Below are 12704 nucleotides of genomic sequence, written 5' to 3' on the forward strand. Positions count from 1 at the left end.
TTAATAAGTGAATGTCCATATCACCACACCGGTCACCTTAAAAATCACCTTAAAATAAATTATGTTTAGGATTTAATATTAATCTGTTTCACCCACAAAATAAGGGTAAAAAGAACATGTTGATTTGAGGTAGCCTATCTGCAGAGATGAGGTAAGTGTTGCTTAGACCAGAACAAATATGTCAGTCTCTCTATGCTGTTCCCAGCACACAATCAAGAAAGAATCCTATTAAACCAGTTTAAGCCTATGTAGTTGACCCAGGGACAGCCGATCTACAACCTCACGTGTTGCAACACAAAGGCATTATGAGCTTGAAGATCTGCTATTTTAGCCAAATGTTCGCCCCCAGAATAGGGACCTGTGGCCTCATGTGGTTAAATCAGGTTTGTCGATTCAGAGAATTAAAATGTGTGATTATTCTAAATCACAAAAAAAGTGGGGGGAGGGCTTCCAAACAGGTGTAAAATTAAGAAATAAAGTGAATGCAACAAACTATTAATTAGTGCTATTTAAGTACTGCAGAGTTCAAACACTTAAAAACACACACACACACACACACACACACACACACACACACACACACACACACACACACACACACACACACACACTGGAGACATCACAGGCAATACATTTCGACCTAGTTTTTCCTCAGGCAGCAGCATGCCGATTTAAGTGCTGTTTACTCTGCAATACTTTAATAGCACTAATAAATAGTTTTCCGGTATTCAAAGAGCTTCCTACTTTGTAATGTTTAATTGTCCAAGTCAGAGAGAAATTCTACATGCTTTCTGTCACTTTGGCATCATGGGAAAAGCAGCTCTCTGTCTGCGATTCTTCCTATCCCTTTTAGAACCATCCTGTCGTCATAAACAGAGACTGTGCCGAAAGCGTCACTGTCAGGCGGGGTCTCAATCACCCCCTCTAAAGTGAGGTAGTGCACTCCTGAATCCTTGTCCCTGTGGTATCCCCCATCGTGGTCATGGCCAGCCATGAAACAGACCACACTGCCATGGGAATGGAGAATCTCCAGTAGTTCGTCATAGTTCCAGGCTAGACAGATGGGCTCCGTGGAGCTTGGGTGTACAGGGAGATGACCTGTCGAAAATAAACCATTTGCATTGTCACCATGATTGCTACAGTGAGTGAATACAATAATTATGATTTTTCCTCACATTGTAACACCAGTGATGCCATGGAATTGCAGAACTGGTGTGGTTGGGGTAAAACTTAGGATATGACTTATATATATAGAATTATTATTAGAAGCAATTTGATTACTTGATATCAATTATAATTTTTTTGCGCTTGCTGATTATCCTCTTCATGAGCTAGAAGTCCTATCTGGTTGTATTTTACAAGGATAAACTCAACAATATTGCACATCAATGGATAGCACGGGTTAGCATCTTTGTCTCTACAAGCTCTGGTTTCACAAAAATGTGGGCGTGGCCGACGAGTCCAAAGCAAGTTGTTTCGGGGAATGCTCATCATCACTTAGCGTCCTGCATATATTATGTGCAATTTCAAAGCAGGTGATACACAGGACATTGAGAGATGTAAAACGTGCTATCCCCCAAAACAACTCTGCTTGGTCATAATGAGCACCTGCAGGTAACGCAGGTGTAATGCACAGTAAAAGGTATTTTCTCTCTGACTTATCATACTGTAACACAGGCTACACAGTATGGTACTGTCTCACTGTTTTCCTACTTTTGTGTGGACTGTTTGTGCTCAACATTGTGAGGTTTCTGTTGTTGTATTGATTGATTGTCGCTCTTTATCTATGTTTTACAATCCCATAAGGCAGTGTCTTTCAAATGGGGATATGGGAACATGGATGCACGATAAGGGTGTGTGTGTGTGTGTGTGTGTGTGTGTGTGTGTGTGTGTGTGTGTGTGTGTGTGTGTGTGTGTGTGTGTGTGTGTGTGTGTGTATAATTTATGTACCAGTAATATACAACACCTAAATTGCACTTACTGACAACAGTGACCCTTTCACTTCCCTCATCAGCCAAGGTAAGAACCGTGTCCAGCCAATCCAGCTGCTCTTTACTGAATCCTCCATTGAACTTCACAAACCTTCTCTCCAGAGAGTCCAGAACCTCAGATTCTTGGCAAAAAAAGAAGAAAGCAAAACATGCAACCATTCTCTTGAAAGATCAATATCTATCTAGTGATGTAAGCTACTACTTACTAAATTAATATTCAGAATTAATAAACACAATGGCATTATTATGAACCAATTACTAAGTGTGCATACCTGGAGGATGGTTAAGGTCTTCATTATCGTTGTGCTGCTTTAACAGTTTCAGTGCCTCGCTGTATTGCACACTTGTCTCCTCTCTCCCAAGGAGGCTCACGTCATAGGCGTCCAGCACGACAAACCTGAACTTGGGCACTGGACTGAAGTGGTAGGCGTAGATGCCGTCTGTCTGGAGGCCACTGACCCGGTCACACTCACTGTGGGCCGTGCTGTTGAGCTGCGAGTGGAACAACGTGTTCCTGCTGAAGTTGTAGAACTCGTGGTTCCCCCACACATGGTGGACCTGGACCAGGGAGGGACGGAGGGACGTGCAGAGAATGTTAGAGAGGCAGCAGCTGAAATTTCTAAAAGGGCCTGGTGAAAATATCGAAAATAGCGTTGTGAGCTTGGAGGTCGGCTATTTTCAGTGGGCGATACCACACTGATTGCATGGGACGTGCATTTCTTTATTTCAACATAAGATGCTGCATTCAAGTTCAGGAGAGTTTACTTTGGACAAGGCAATTCTCTTGAATGCTGCCTTCAGTTATGGCATGGAAAGAGGGCAATTTGCATTTCTTTCACCATAGTGAAAACTGCATTTGTGGTCTGGAGAGGGCACTTCTCTTACAGATGGATAAAAGGGAAGGGGCTCAAGCGCCCTTTGATGACTATGTGCAAGTGCCTCAGCCTCACTGAACTATTAGAATTATCATGTATAAAGTCAATACTGGATATGTGGCGTAACGGCATGGATTTCTAGATTTCTACACAGAGAGGGCAATTATTTCCATTTTCAACATAAGCTGCTGCATTCAAGTTCAGGAGAGTTTGGACAAGGCAATGAAAGGGGGCATTTGCGTTTCTTTCACCATAGTAAAAACTGCAATTCAATGGTGTGGAGAGGGCACTTTTTACAGACGGATAAAAGGGCTCTATCCATATGTGCACATGCCTGACCTGGACGGGACTGGAGGTGAACTCCCTCATCACGGTGTCCAGGGCCGCCTCTGACGCGTCGTGCCTCTTGTTGAAGCCGTCTATTATGTCGCCCAGCTGGAGGATGAAGCTCGGTTTGACAGCTGACGACCACCACGTGTCCTGGGCGTTTCGCAGGAGCTGTAAGCTGTTCCTGTAATATCGCTTTCGTGTGCGCTTGTAATTGAAGCCGTCGTCGATATCCGCGTACTGAATGTCTGCTATGACTCCGAATGTAAACAGCGGCGTCTGAGGGCAACCGCTGTCATCCTGATCCATTCTGGTTCTATTGTGATTGTGAATGACACCGTGTTTCCTGATTGAGCGTCCTACACAATAAGACCTAGCCAAGTAGCTTCTCAAAGTCCTGTTGACATGTTGGAATGCAGCCAGTACGCCTGTTACGAGAACAAAATAGTGCGTGGCACACTGACCAGATACAGCTGGATAGATGACAACAATCGCAACTAAGTACATTCCAACCATAGAGTTATAATGATTCCAACATACTAGTATTCTTATTCATCCCATAGCAGGGAGGGACGGTTCAGTCTGTGCAGCTGGCGTTGGCAAAAAAAAAACGAACAACGTCACGTCTGCGTACTCTACGTCTGTGGTTGTGTAACCTCGGTTACAACAACCAATAATTAGCCAATCAAAGTGGGATCGCCTCTTCGGGCTATGGACTACTATGGTGGTTGTTGCATATCGCGGTGTCAAATGCATTCAAGAACATCCTTGTAGCGTTGTTCCTGCGCATAAGTTGAATATTTAATATTTATACGTTTGTTTGTTTGTTTGTTTGTTTGTTTGTTTGTTTTTTACTTCTTTTACTTTCTTTCATTCTTTTTCTTTACAGATTTTCTCTTGAAAAATGTATTTTTATGGCGCTGTAGTGGATTTAGGGGAGTTCTGGTTAAAACAAATCAAAAGATGTAATTGATTGTAATTTACAAGAAGTGTTCCTTTGTCATTTCCCTTGATAGGTCGCCACAACGAATCATCAACATCCGACTCCGTCTCACCCTGTCCTTTTCCTCCTCTTACACCAACTACCTCCATGTCCTCTTCCACTACATCCATAGATGTCCTCTAGGCTAGTAGGCCCTTCTTATTATAACTCTATGAGTAGGCCGTATGGCAGTTCCAACCTCAGCATCCTTCTACCGTTGATATTTTACCTATAATAATAGGTAGGTATAATAATAGAATTACAATAGCCAAATACAATAGGTATAAGCACTCATTTGTTCCTCTGTCAATTAAAATGTTATTATTAAACGACAGATTGAGTAGAGGCACTGTATCATGGGATGGGTGCAATGTCTGTTCTTTTATTTTTTTTGTCTTTGTTAATTGTTTTTGCCAGACCCATGAAATGGGTAGGCCTACATAAGCAAATGTCGGTCTGTCTGTCCGGGTTTTCTATATAAAGGGTATATATGATGATGACATGATGATGACATGCCTACAAAAGGCATGATGTCATAAATGATGATGATAGACAGGGGGTCTGGCACAACCAGGTTGACCTGGTCTAGTTATAATGTACAAGGCAGATGTGGCTCTGTCTCCAAGACACATTTCTCCCAAGGGAGACAAACTTGAACCTTGAACATATTTACTGTAAAAACATATAATTGAAAAAAAAAGTCACACCCAGTTTGAACTGTGAAGTGAGCGGTGCTATTTATGATACGTTATTTTCATGAAAAATGATCAAAGCTTGGCCAATGTGACCCTGGGCGTACAATATTTATTTTCCAATTCCAGGACACCCATGCACGTCTCTGAGCTCATGCTTCCTTCAGTGCATGAGGAGTCACATACCGCTTCTTATGACCTGACAGGGGGAAGCTACAGTATGTCCCTTTGTCCCTCTCTGATTGGCTAGGGCATACGGGCCCCTCTCGTCGCCCTTATGCCTCGATGTTATGACGTCACCTTTTGCCCCTCTGATTGCCTACAGGCCCATGGCCCGTGATTGGTTACGGGTATAAACACAGACACATATATCTGGCTAATTGATAGATACTAGAGGTTTGCACCGGCGTTCCCCGTTTTATAGTAAGTGAAATCTGACCAATCACTTACTGTCTGGTCAAAGTGTCATGTGAAGCTCATCAATCCCCTCATTGGCTTTTATGGTGATGATGGCTTCATCGCCCGATTGATGACACCATTCTGTTTTTTCAAGGGTTTTCCATTGGATGACGTCAGCACACACCCTGGGAAGCGTAATATTTGGGATCCAACTTTGACCAAATATGGACATTTTAAATGCTAATTGGAGGTGATGAAATAGCTATTTCATCACATCCAACGCCTTGTTTACTACAGAGCTGGACAACTGATAATTATAGTGCTATTTAACATTAGCATTTAAGATCATTTTAGAAAAGAAACACACACACACACACACACACACACACACACACACACACACACACACACACTTACAGCACCTTTAAGCAAATGTCACTCCTTTTGAGCGGTGGTAAACCGCTCCATAGAGTGGCTGTGCGTGTGTCTGTAGCCACTTTTCCTCAGCGTTTTGCCATAGCAATGTGTTTTCGTCAGCGTTTTGCCATAGCAATATGTGTGTGTGTGTAGCCATATTACATCATATTACATCACCAATTACATCCTAGACATATCTGTAGCCACTTTTCCTCAGCGTTGCCATAGCAATGTGTGTGTGTGTGTGTGTGTGTGTGTGTAGCCATATTACATCATATTACATCACCAATTACATCCTAGACCTATCTGTAGCCACTTTTCCTCAGCGTTTTGCCATAGCAATGTGTTTTCCTCAGCGTTTTGCCATAGCAATATGTGTGTGTGTGTAGCCATATTACATCACCAATTACATCCTAGACTTATATCCTAGTCTTTTTCCTCAGTGTTTTGCCATAGCAATGTGTTTTCCTCAGCGTTTTGCCATAGCAATGTGTGTGTGTGTGTAGCCTGTATTACATCACCAATTACCAATTGAAGACGTTATGCAAGCACGACCACCGCTCACTTCACATTGGGTGTGATTTTTTAAATCATATATTGTTCAGGAATGTATTTCCCTTTTAAATAAAATACGATTTATACATTTTCTGTTAAATGAACTTACACAGTCCTTTTATACCAGAAATAGCATACTGTGATGGCTAGGTTATCTGACGATCTGTATGTTTTTGCTGGATGTTTAGCTTTTGTTCACCTATTTATGACATATCCAGCTTAGGAACGCTAAGGTTCATGCAGCTAAGCACTAAGGGTTAACTAGAGCTCATCATGTGTATGGAGCATGGAATCCATGCTTTGAGGTTTATGGCACACTGCAGGGGTGATGAACTCCATGAGGTATTCACAGTGACTGGGCTCTGAGGTGGACTGAAGTAGTGTCTCCATTCCACAGGTTAACTTTACGGTGGTAGATCTGTTGGGACCTTGGAAGCACCCTGTCCCATGCTCATACTTCATCTCGGAGTAGATGTCACCATCAGGTCCTGCCCAAGATCCCCAGGATCCAAGGTTGGTCTCTGATCCTCCGTATTTGGGCTTCTGGGACACTTTGTTGAATGGACAAAACCTGTAGACGTAGTCGCTGGAAGATGACTCGTAACACTCGCTATAGAGGTAAGAAAACTCAGCACTGGGCCCAAAGTCAAGGGAAAGCTCCTTCTCAAGTCTCCTCATTTGATCATCCATTTCTCTGAGAGCTCTATCTGCCTCCTCGAATTCATCCCTTGCTTTCTGAGCGGCATCAATAAGCTTCTGTGTATCTTCGTCATAGGGTGGCATTGGCTCATCATCCTTCTTCACATGAATGTGCTTTGGAGGAGAAATCTTCTCATCACCCTCTTCGAGGTCCTCCATGTCATATTCCTTAGTCATGTCCTGCCCATCCAATGGGGTGTCATCCTCAGAGTGCTTTTTCTCATGAGAGTGCTTCGGAGGAGTAATCTTCTCATTATCCTCTTCGTCGTCCTCGTCGTCGTCGTCCTCGTCCTCATATTCCCTAGTGTCGTCCTGCTCATCCAATGGGATGTCAGGCTCAGGTGTCCATCCATCAACATCATCCTCATCCTCCAAATAATCATCGTCCTTCTCTTCGATTGGGACGTCAGAGTCGCTATTGGAGACCGGCTCCTTCACATCCTCCTGGAGGACCTCTACTGGCAATGCGCTGTCTGCTGGGGCCTCTAACGGCGCCGGGCTGTCTGCCTGGGCATCGACTGGTGCCACATGTGGAGCAGCGAAAAAAAGATTTTGGAGACCCAATGTGTTTTCTTTGTTGCTGCTCCACATTGTCTCAAATCCTGCTATGTCTACCTTGTCGAATCCCCCCAGTAATGCCTTTGCCCTTTTCAAGGACCTGTGCAAATTTGGGTTAAGCTCAATGTGGGACAGAAGCTCTGCCATTGAGACAAAGTCGTCTGCATTACGGTCCAGTTCCAGAAAAACCTTGGCCATCCTAGCCTTGTCCTTCTCCATCTGAATGAGCACTTTTTGATCTTCCCAAGCCTTCAGATGCTGATCTTTAGCTTCTTTTTCTGGTTGCTCTGCAGTCTCCTTTGCAGTTCTCAGAGCCTTCACTGTTTCTTCCACATATCTCTTACTAGCCTGAAGCTCTTTTAGTTTGCTCTGTTTTTCCTCCTGGCCCTTCTTGGCTTTTTGTATAAGTTGCTGCTTAAGCAGAAATCCTTGTTTAGCTATGAGTGCTTTCTTCTGCAGGACCTGCAGCTCTTTTTGCCCTAGCTCTCGGCAGGTGTTCTGGCATGAAGCATCGCTGTTATATTCATCTGTTGTGTCACAGCAGTCACAGATTCCATCATTGACACGGGAGGAAAGAATGAAAGATGGTCGGAAACCTACATTTGTGCAGTAGAATCTGCCATTGGGACAAGCAGCTGTGCCTGGCTCATCAGATCCGTCCTTGCAGTCACAGTAATCGTCATTGACTCTATCAAAGGAAATGGTACGAGATCCATCGACGCAAGTAAAAGGTTTATTCTCCTTATAGAACTGTATCTTTGATAAAGGGACACCTCGGGGGTGCTGAACCTCTACTGATGAGACGACTCCCACAATGAGCAGTAACAGTAAGTGCCTACTAAACATGATGATGATGAAGAGCGTTAGCCAGCTAGTAGGTACAAGTATCCTCAGAACACCCCTTGTTGTCTATGGTCACTAGAATAAGTCTCTGCCTGGGCCGCAATTAGTGAAAGCCTCTCAACCGATGAACATTTAACTGGTTAATATGGCATAGGTCCTTGGAGGCGAATGTCCTTGAAGAAGGTCTGTGTCTATTTGAGGCAAATATGAGAAATGTCTTTATCCACTGATAACACTGATAAGCACTAAAAGTCATGCGCACACTGCCATTAGGCCAAAGACGTATCTCAATTATGTCAATGGCTGACATCATAGTATGATGTCATAGATGACTGACATCATAGACTGATGGCGTACAAGATCCACATGGACGCCACGCCATTGTTAGACCCCGTCCTGATAGTAGACACTATAGAAATGCTGATATATTATGATTATAATTACATCTAACGATGCTTCTCCTCCATTCACGTTTGGTGAATGTAGCCTTGGCCAGGAAAATGTGATGTCTTCAGGACTGTGGGGTTATACCTGCTGGAGCTCTCATTCGTCTCACCAGCTCACCAACCAAGCTGCACGCTGCACCTGTGACCCCTCTTCTCCACACTTGGTCCTGGCTTGCCTTTTGTGTTCCTGCAGATGTTTTCGCAGTGACACTTTACTTCCAATGCCTCCCCAGTTGATGTTGTTTAGGTGAGCCGTCTCATTAGCTGTGATTAATTACTGGCTGTAAACCGTTAAGTTTCTATTGTTTATGTTATACTATGGTGTCTATCAGCATCTCTCTATAGTGACTATAGGGAGATGCTGACTGATGGCATCAAAGAAACTAGCTTAAGGTATTCTAAACTATATTATATATTCAACGACAACAAGTAAACGGTTTATTCTAAAACGGCTAGTTCCATTCCTTGATTCTGATTGGCTGGTTTCCCTTCATTGCTGTGGTATATTAGACAAACCCAGGTGCGTTTTTCTTTCCACAGTGTTCCACAACTACTTTCTTGTAGCTGGGAACTTTCTTGCAGACGTTGTAGTGAATTATTAGTGAAATTGAACAGTTTTAATTGGTACATGTTTATGATTTAACATGTTGCCATATTGTAACCGTTTTAGAAAAGCAATAAGCCACGCGAGGCATGTGGTTACCTGTATTTTATAACTGCTGAGAGGGTTGGAGACATTTTCCTCATAGAACTGAATCTTTGATAAAGGAACACCTCTGGGGTTCTGAACCTCTACTGATGAGACGGCTCCCACAGTGAGCAACAACAGCAAGTACACACTGAACATGATCACGAACACGTCAGACTGGGCCAGTGTTAGCTTGTAGGTACAACTATTCTCAGGGCACCCCTTGTTCTTCTATGTGCACACTAGGGTAAACTAAGTTTCTGCCTCGGAAGTCGGAAGTACAGGCTTTGAGCGCAAAACCATCAAGTTTGTGAAAGCCTATCAACACCTGCATGGCATGACTCCTTATGGAGCTCAGTAGGCCAGGTTTCCCCATGAATATTGTGAAATGTTTATACTTTTTAGAACTAAAGTCTTATACTGGAGTCAATGAAGTTCGAATTGGGCTGACGTAGAAGAACCAGATGACGTCCAAGATCCACATGTACATGCTGTTATTAGACCCTCTCTTGTTAGTTGACAGTATAGGGAAACACTGACTGATACAGTATATAACAGCGACAGCGACAAATTCCACAAATCTCTTTGTATCAATGGCACCGCTATGATTGGGCTTTAATCACCCGTCCACCCAGTGACACTGAGTGGCTTGCTCACTTGCATTTTGTTTTTCCGGGGCATATGCACCGGAAATGAAAGTGAATTTGATCTAAAAGCCTGCTGTCATCTACTCTCTCATGCTGTGTCCTGGTGCAAATGTGTCTCATGATGTGTCGTCGTGTCGACTACAATCTTTCAAAGGCATGATCTGGAGTTGCTGTACCAACTACCAAGATATCTCTGTATACATACTCCACTGTGTCTGTGTCTACATGCTTGGGGTATCGGCAGCATTTAATGGCCCTGGCCAGCGTAGTGTCTCTGTGACTGGCAATGATCGCCCTCTTTTGGCATTCTTATGCTGATTCCTTCCTTGAGCAGCAGTTGTGCCCTGCCACAGATTTACAACAAAAGCTCAGAGACATGTGGCACGTGGCATACCCTAGGTGGGGTTGGCAAAAGGGCCTTTCTGTGTGGAGTTTGCATGTTCTCCCTGTGACTCCTAGGGTAGATACCCCCACAAAACATGCAGTAATCCTGGTCTCTATACTGCCTCCCCCTGGCCAGCCGGGGTGCCTGATGGAGCGGAAAGGAACTGGTTGGAATAACGTATTCCTTCCACGCGCTACGTCCAGCCAGGGAAACTCCCCCCTGTCAGGTGAAAAGAAGCGGATTGGACTGCTAATGCATAGAAGGAAGCATGAGGTCAGTCCGTTGTTCTCCCCAGGATTACATTAGATAATTGACACCGGGTTAAACATCGTTGTGGTATAACACAACACATACTGTACCACTCTGGTGACCTCTCCACCCACATTCATTACAGGCCTCTAACCTCAAAATAAGGTAATGTCATTAACGATGTAATGAGAGTGGCCCTAAAGAAAGAGCAAGGTTCAAAGCAGTCCACATTTCTCAGCTGTAACTTCTGGTGACCACATTCTTTGGTTCCGTTGTTGCGTGGCTGTGATAGATTGAGCTGCATGGAGGAGATTTTTTGTTGTTGTTTTTGGCACACACATTTAGATTTACAGACAAGTCTTATGTATCCAATGGAGTTAAGAGTTGATTTTATTTCAATTTAGCCAATTTGAGCTAACTTTATCGTTTCACTGTGCAGTCCCCTTTGGGGAGTGTTGCAGGTATGGCATTCTGTGTCTGCTGTTTTATTTATTTATATTATAAATAAATAAAACAGCACACACAGAATTCCTGACTCCTGAGGACAAAAGAGTAAAAACTCAACTCTCATGGCCAAAGTCAAGCAAGAGCAGAAAGTTAAGGATGTGAGTTTAAAACTTTCGCAGAAAATGAAAACATACAGTAAGTCCCAGAGTGTTAACGACTCCCTCACCCCTTACTCCCTACAAAAACTACATTTTATTTGATGCTGTTTTACACTCTTGGGTAAACTGACTGGATTGTGCTGTCTAATTTAATTTTGGCCACTAGATGGTGTTCATTTCACTGTTTAAAACGCACTTCTATTTTTCCATTTGCATGTTCTATAGGTGTTAAAATTATATTATATATTTTGATAATACTCATAATCTTGGAGGAATAATTTAAGTCCTTGAGTTTCTATTTATTCATTGTGCCTTAATTTCCTTTTGTCCTTTCTCTAGGCTTCGCTGGAACATAATGAGTGCAAGCTTCTCCGTATTTATCTGGAGCTCACATGGGTCAAAGTTGAAGTGGACTGTGGGCAGCTGGCAAAATCAGAAAGATGGCGGTTGACCTGAATGAGATGGAGATCCATGAGTCCATCTGTGTCACGCAGCCAAGAAGAACTAAAACAGCAGGTAGGTGGTCATGGTGGAGTGTACAGTAGGAGAGTGTTGGCAGAGGTGGAAGAGCTGAGAGCCACTGTGGAGCAGACTGAAAGGGAGTCTACAATAGATGGGGGACACCAGTGAGGTTGTGTGACAAGGTATAACTTGGGCTGTCTTAAGCGATATTATCCTCTTATCAGAAGCATGAAGCATAGGGGGTAACTCATTATACTGCATAATGAGTTACTTTCCTTGTTCTTGATGCAGATGTGGCAGACTGCTGGGTGAGGTGGAACAAAAGGCTTGGAACACAGAATAAAGAGGGTAATCGCTGATTCTAAAATGTCACAGCGACAGACATTGTCATTATCATTGCCTTGTGCTATATTTATGATAACATTGTGTGAAGTCAGGATTCCACAATCCACTTTAAACATTTTTGCTGGGGTCAGGGTCCAAACCAGCCATTTGGTTTAATTTTGTTTATTACTACACCATCCAGTCATCTTCACTTGATATATCTAGCACCAGGCATGTGTACACATATACATCAAAGGGGGCTCTAGCTTTTATCTGTGCCCTCTACAGACCATGAATGCTCTTTTGTCTATGGTGAAAGAAATGCAAGTGTCTCTTTCCATGCCATACCTGAAGTCAGCATTCAAGAGAATTGCCTTGTCCAAACTCTCCTGAACTTCGAGCTTGGAGGTCTGTTATTTTCGATGTTTTCACCAAAAGGCCCTGTTAAAATTTCAGCCCTGCCTCTCTAACATTCTCTGCACGTCCCTGTCTGTTGCTTATGCTGTTGTTTCTCTGTGATAACGAGAATGAGGAAGACCCCGGAGGTCTCTGAGATATAT

At 43.3% G+C, this 12704-nt stretch overlaps 2 protein-coding genes across 2 annotated transcripts; both read right to left on the reverse strand.

Moving 5' to 3' along the window:
* Window positions 1-135: 135 nt before the first annotated feature.
* On the reverse strand, window positions 136-3580 carry adprm (ADP-ribose/CDP-alcohol diphosphatase, manganese-dependent). The gene is made up of 4 exons (XM_080747757.1): window positions 3206-3580; window positions 2264-2549; window positions 1982-2113; window positions 136-1098 (listed from the first exon to the last, which is right to left on the reverse strand). Exons 1-4 carry the CDS (start codon window positions 3500-3502, stop codon window positions 806-808), a joined length of 1008 nt encoding a protein of 335 aa, XP_080603883.1. The 5' UTR covers window positions 3503-3580; the 3' UTR covers window positions 136-805.
* A 2919-nt stretch (window positions 3581-6499) lies between these two features.
* LOC308302998 (glucosidase 2 subunit beta-like) lies at window positions 6500-9631 on the reverse strand (the record flags this gene model as incomplete). Its single annotated transcript, XM_080747317.1, has 2 exons — window positions 6500-8230; window positions 9521-9631. 2 exons carry the CDS (start codon window positions 9629-9631, stop codon window positions 6500-6502), a joined length of 1842 nt encoding a protein of 613 aa, XP_080603443.1.
* Window positions 9632-12704: the final 3073 nt, after the last annotated feature.

This window comes from Nannobrachium achirus (genome assembly GCF_963921795.1).
Source record: "Nannobrachium achirus genome assembly, chromosome: 18".
Taxonomy (NCBI): Eukaryota; Metazoa; Chordata; class Actinopteri; order Myctophiformes; family Myctophidae; genus Nannobrachium; species Nannobrachium achirus.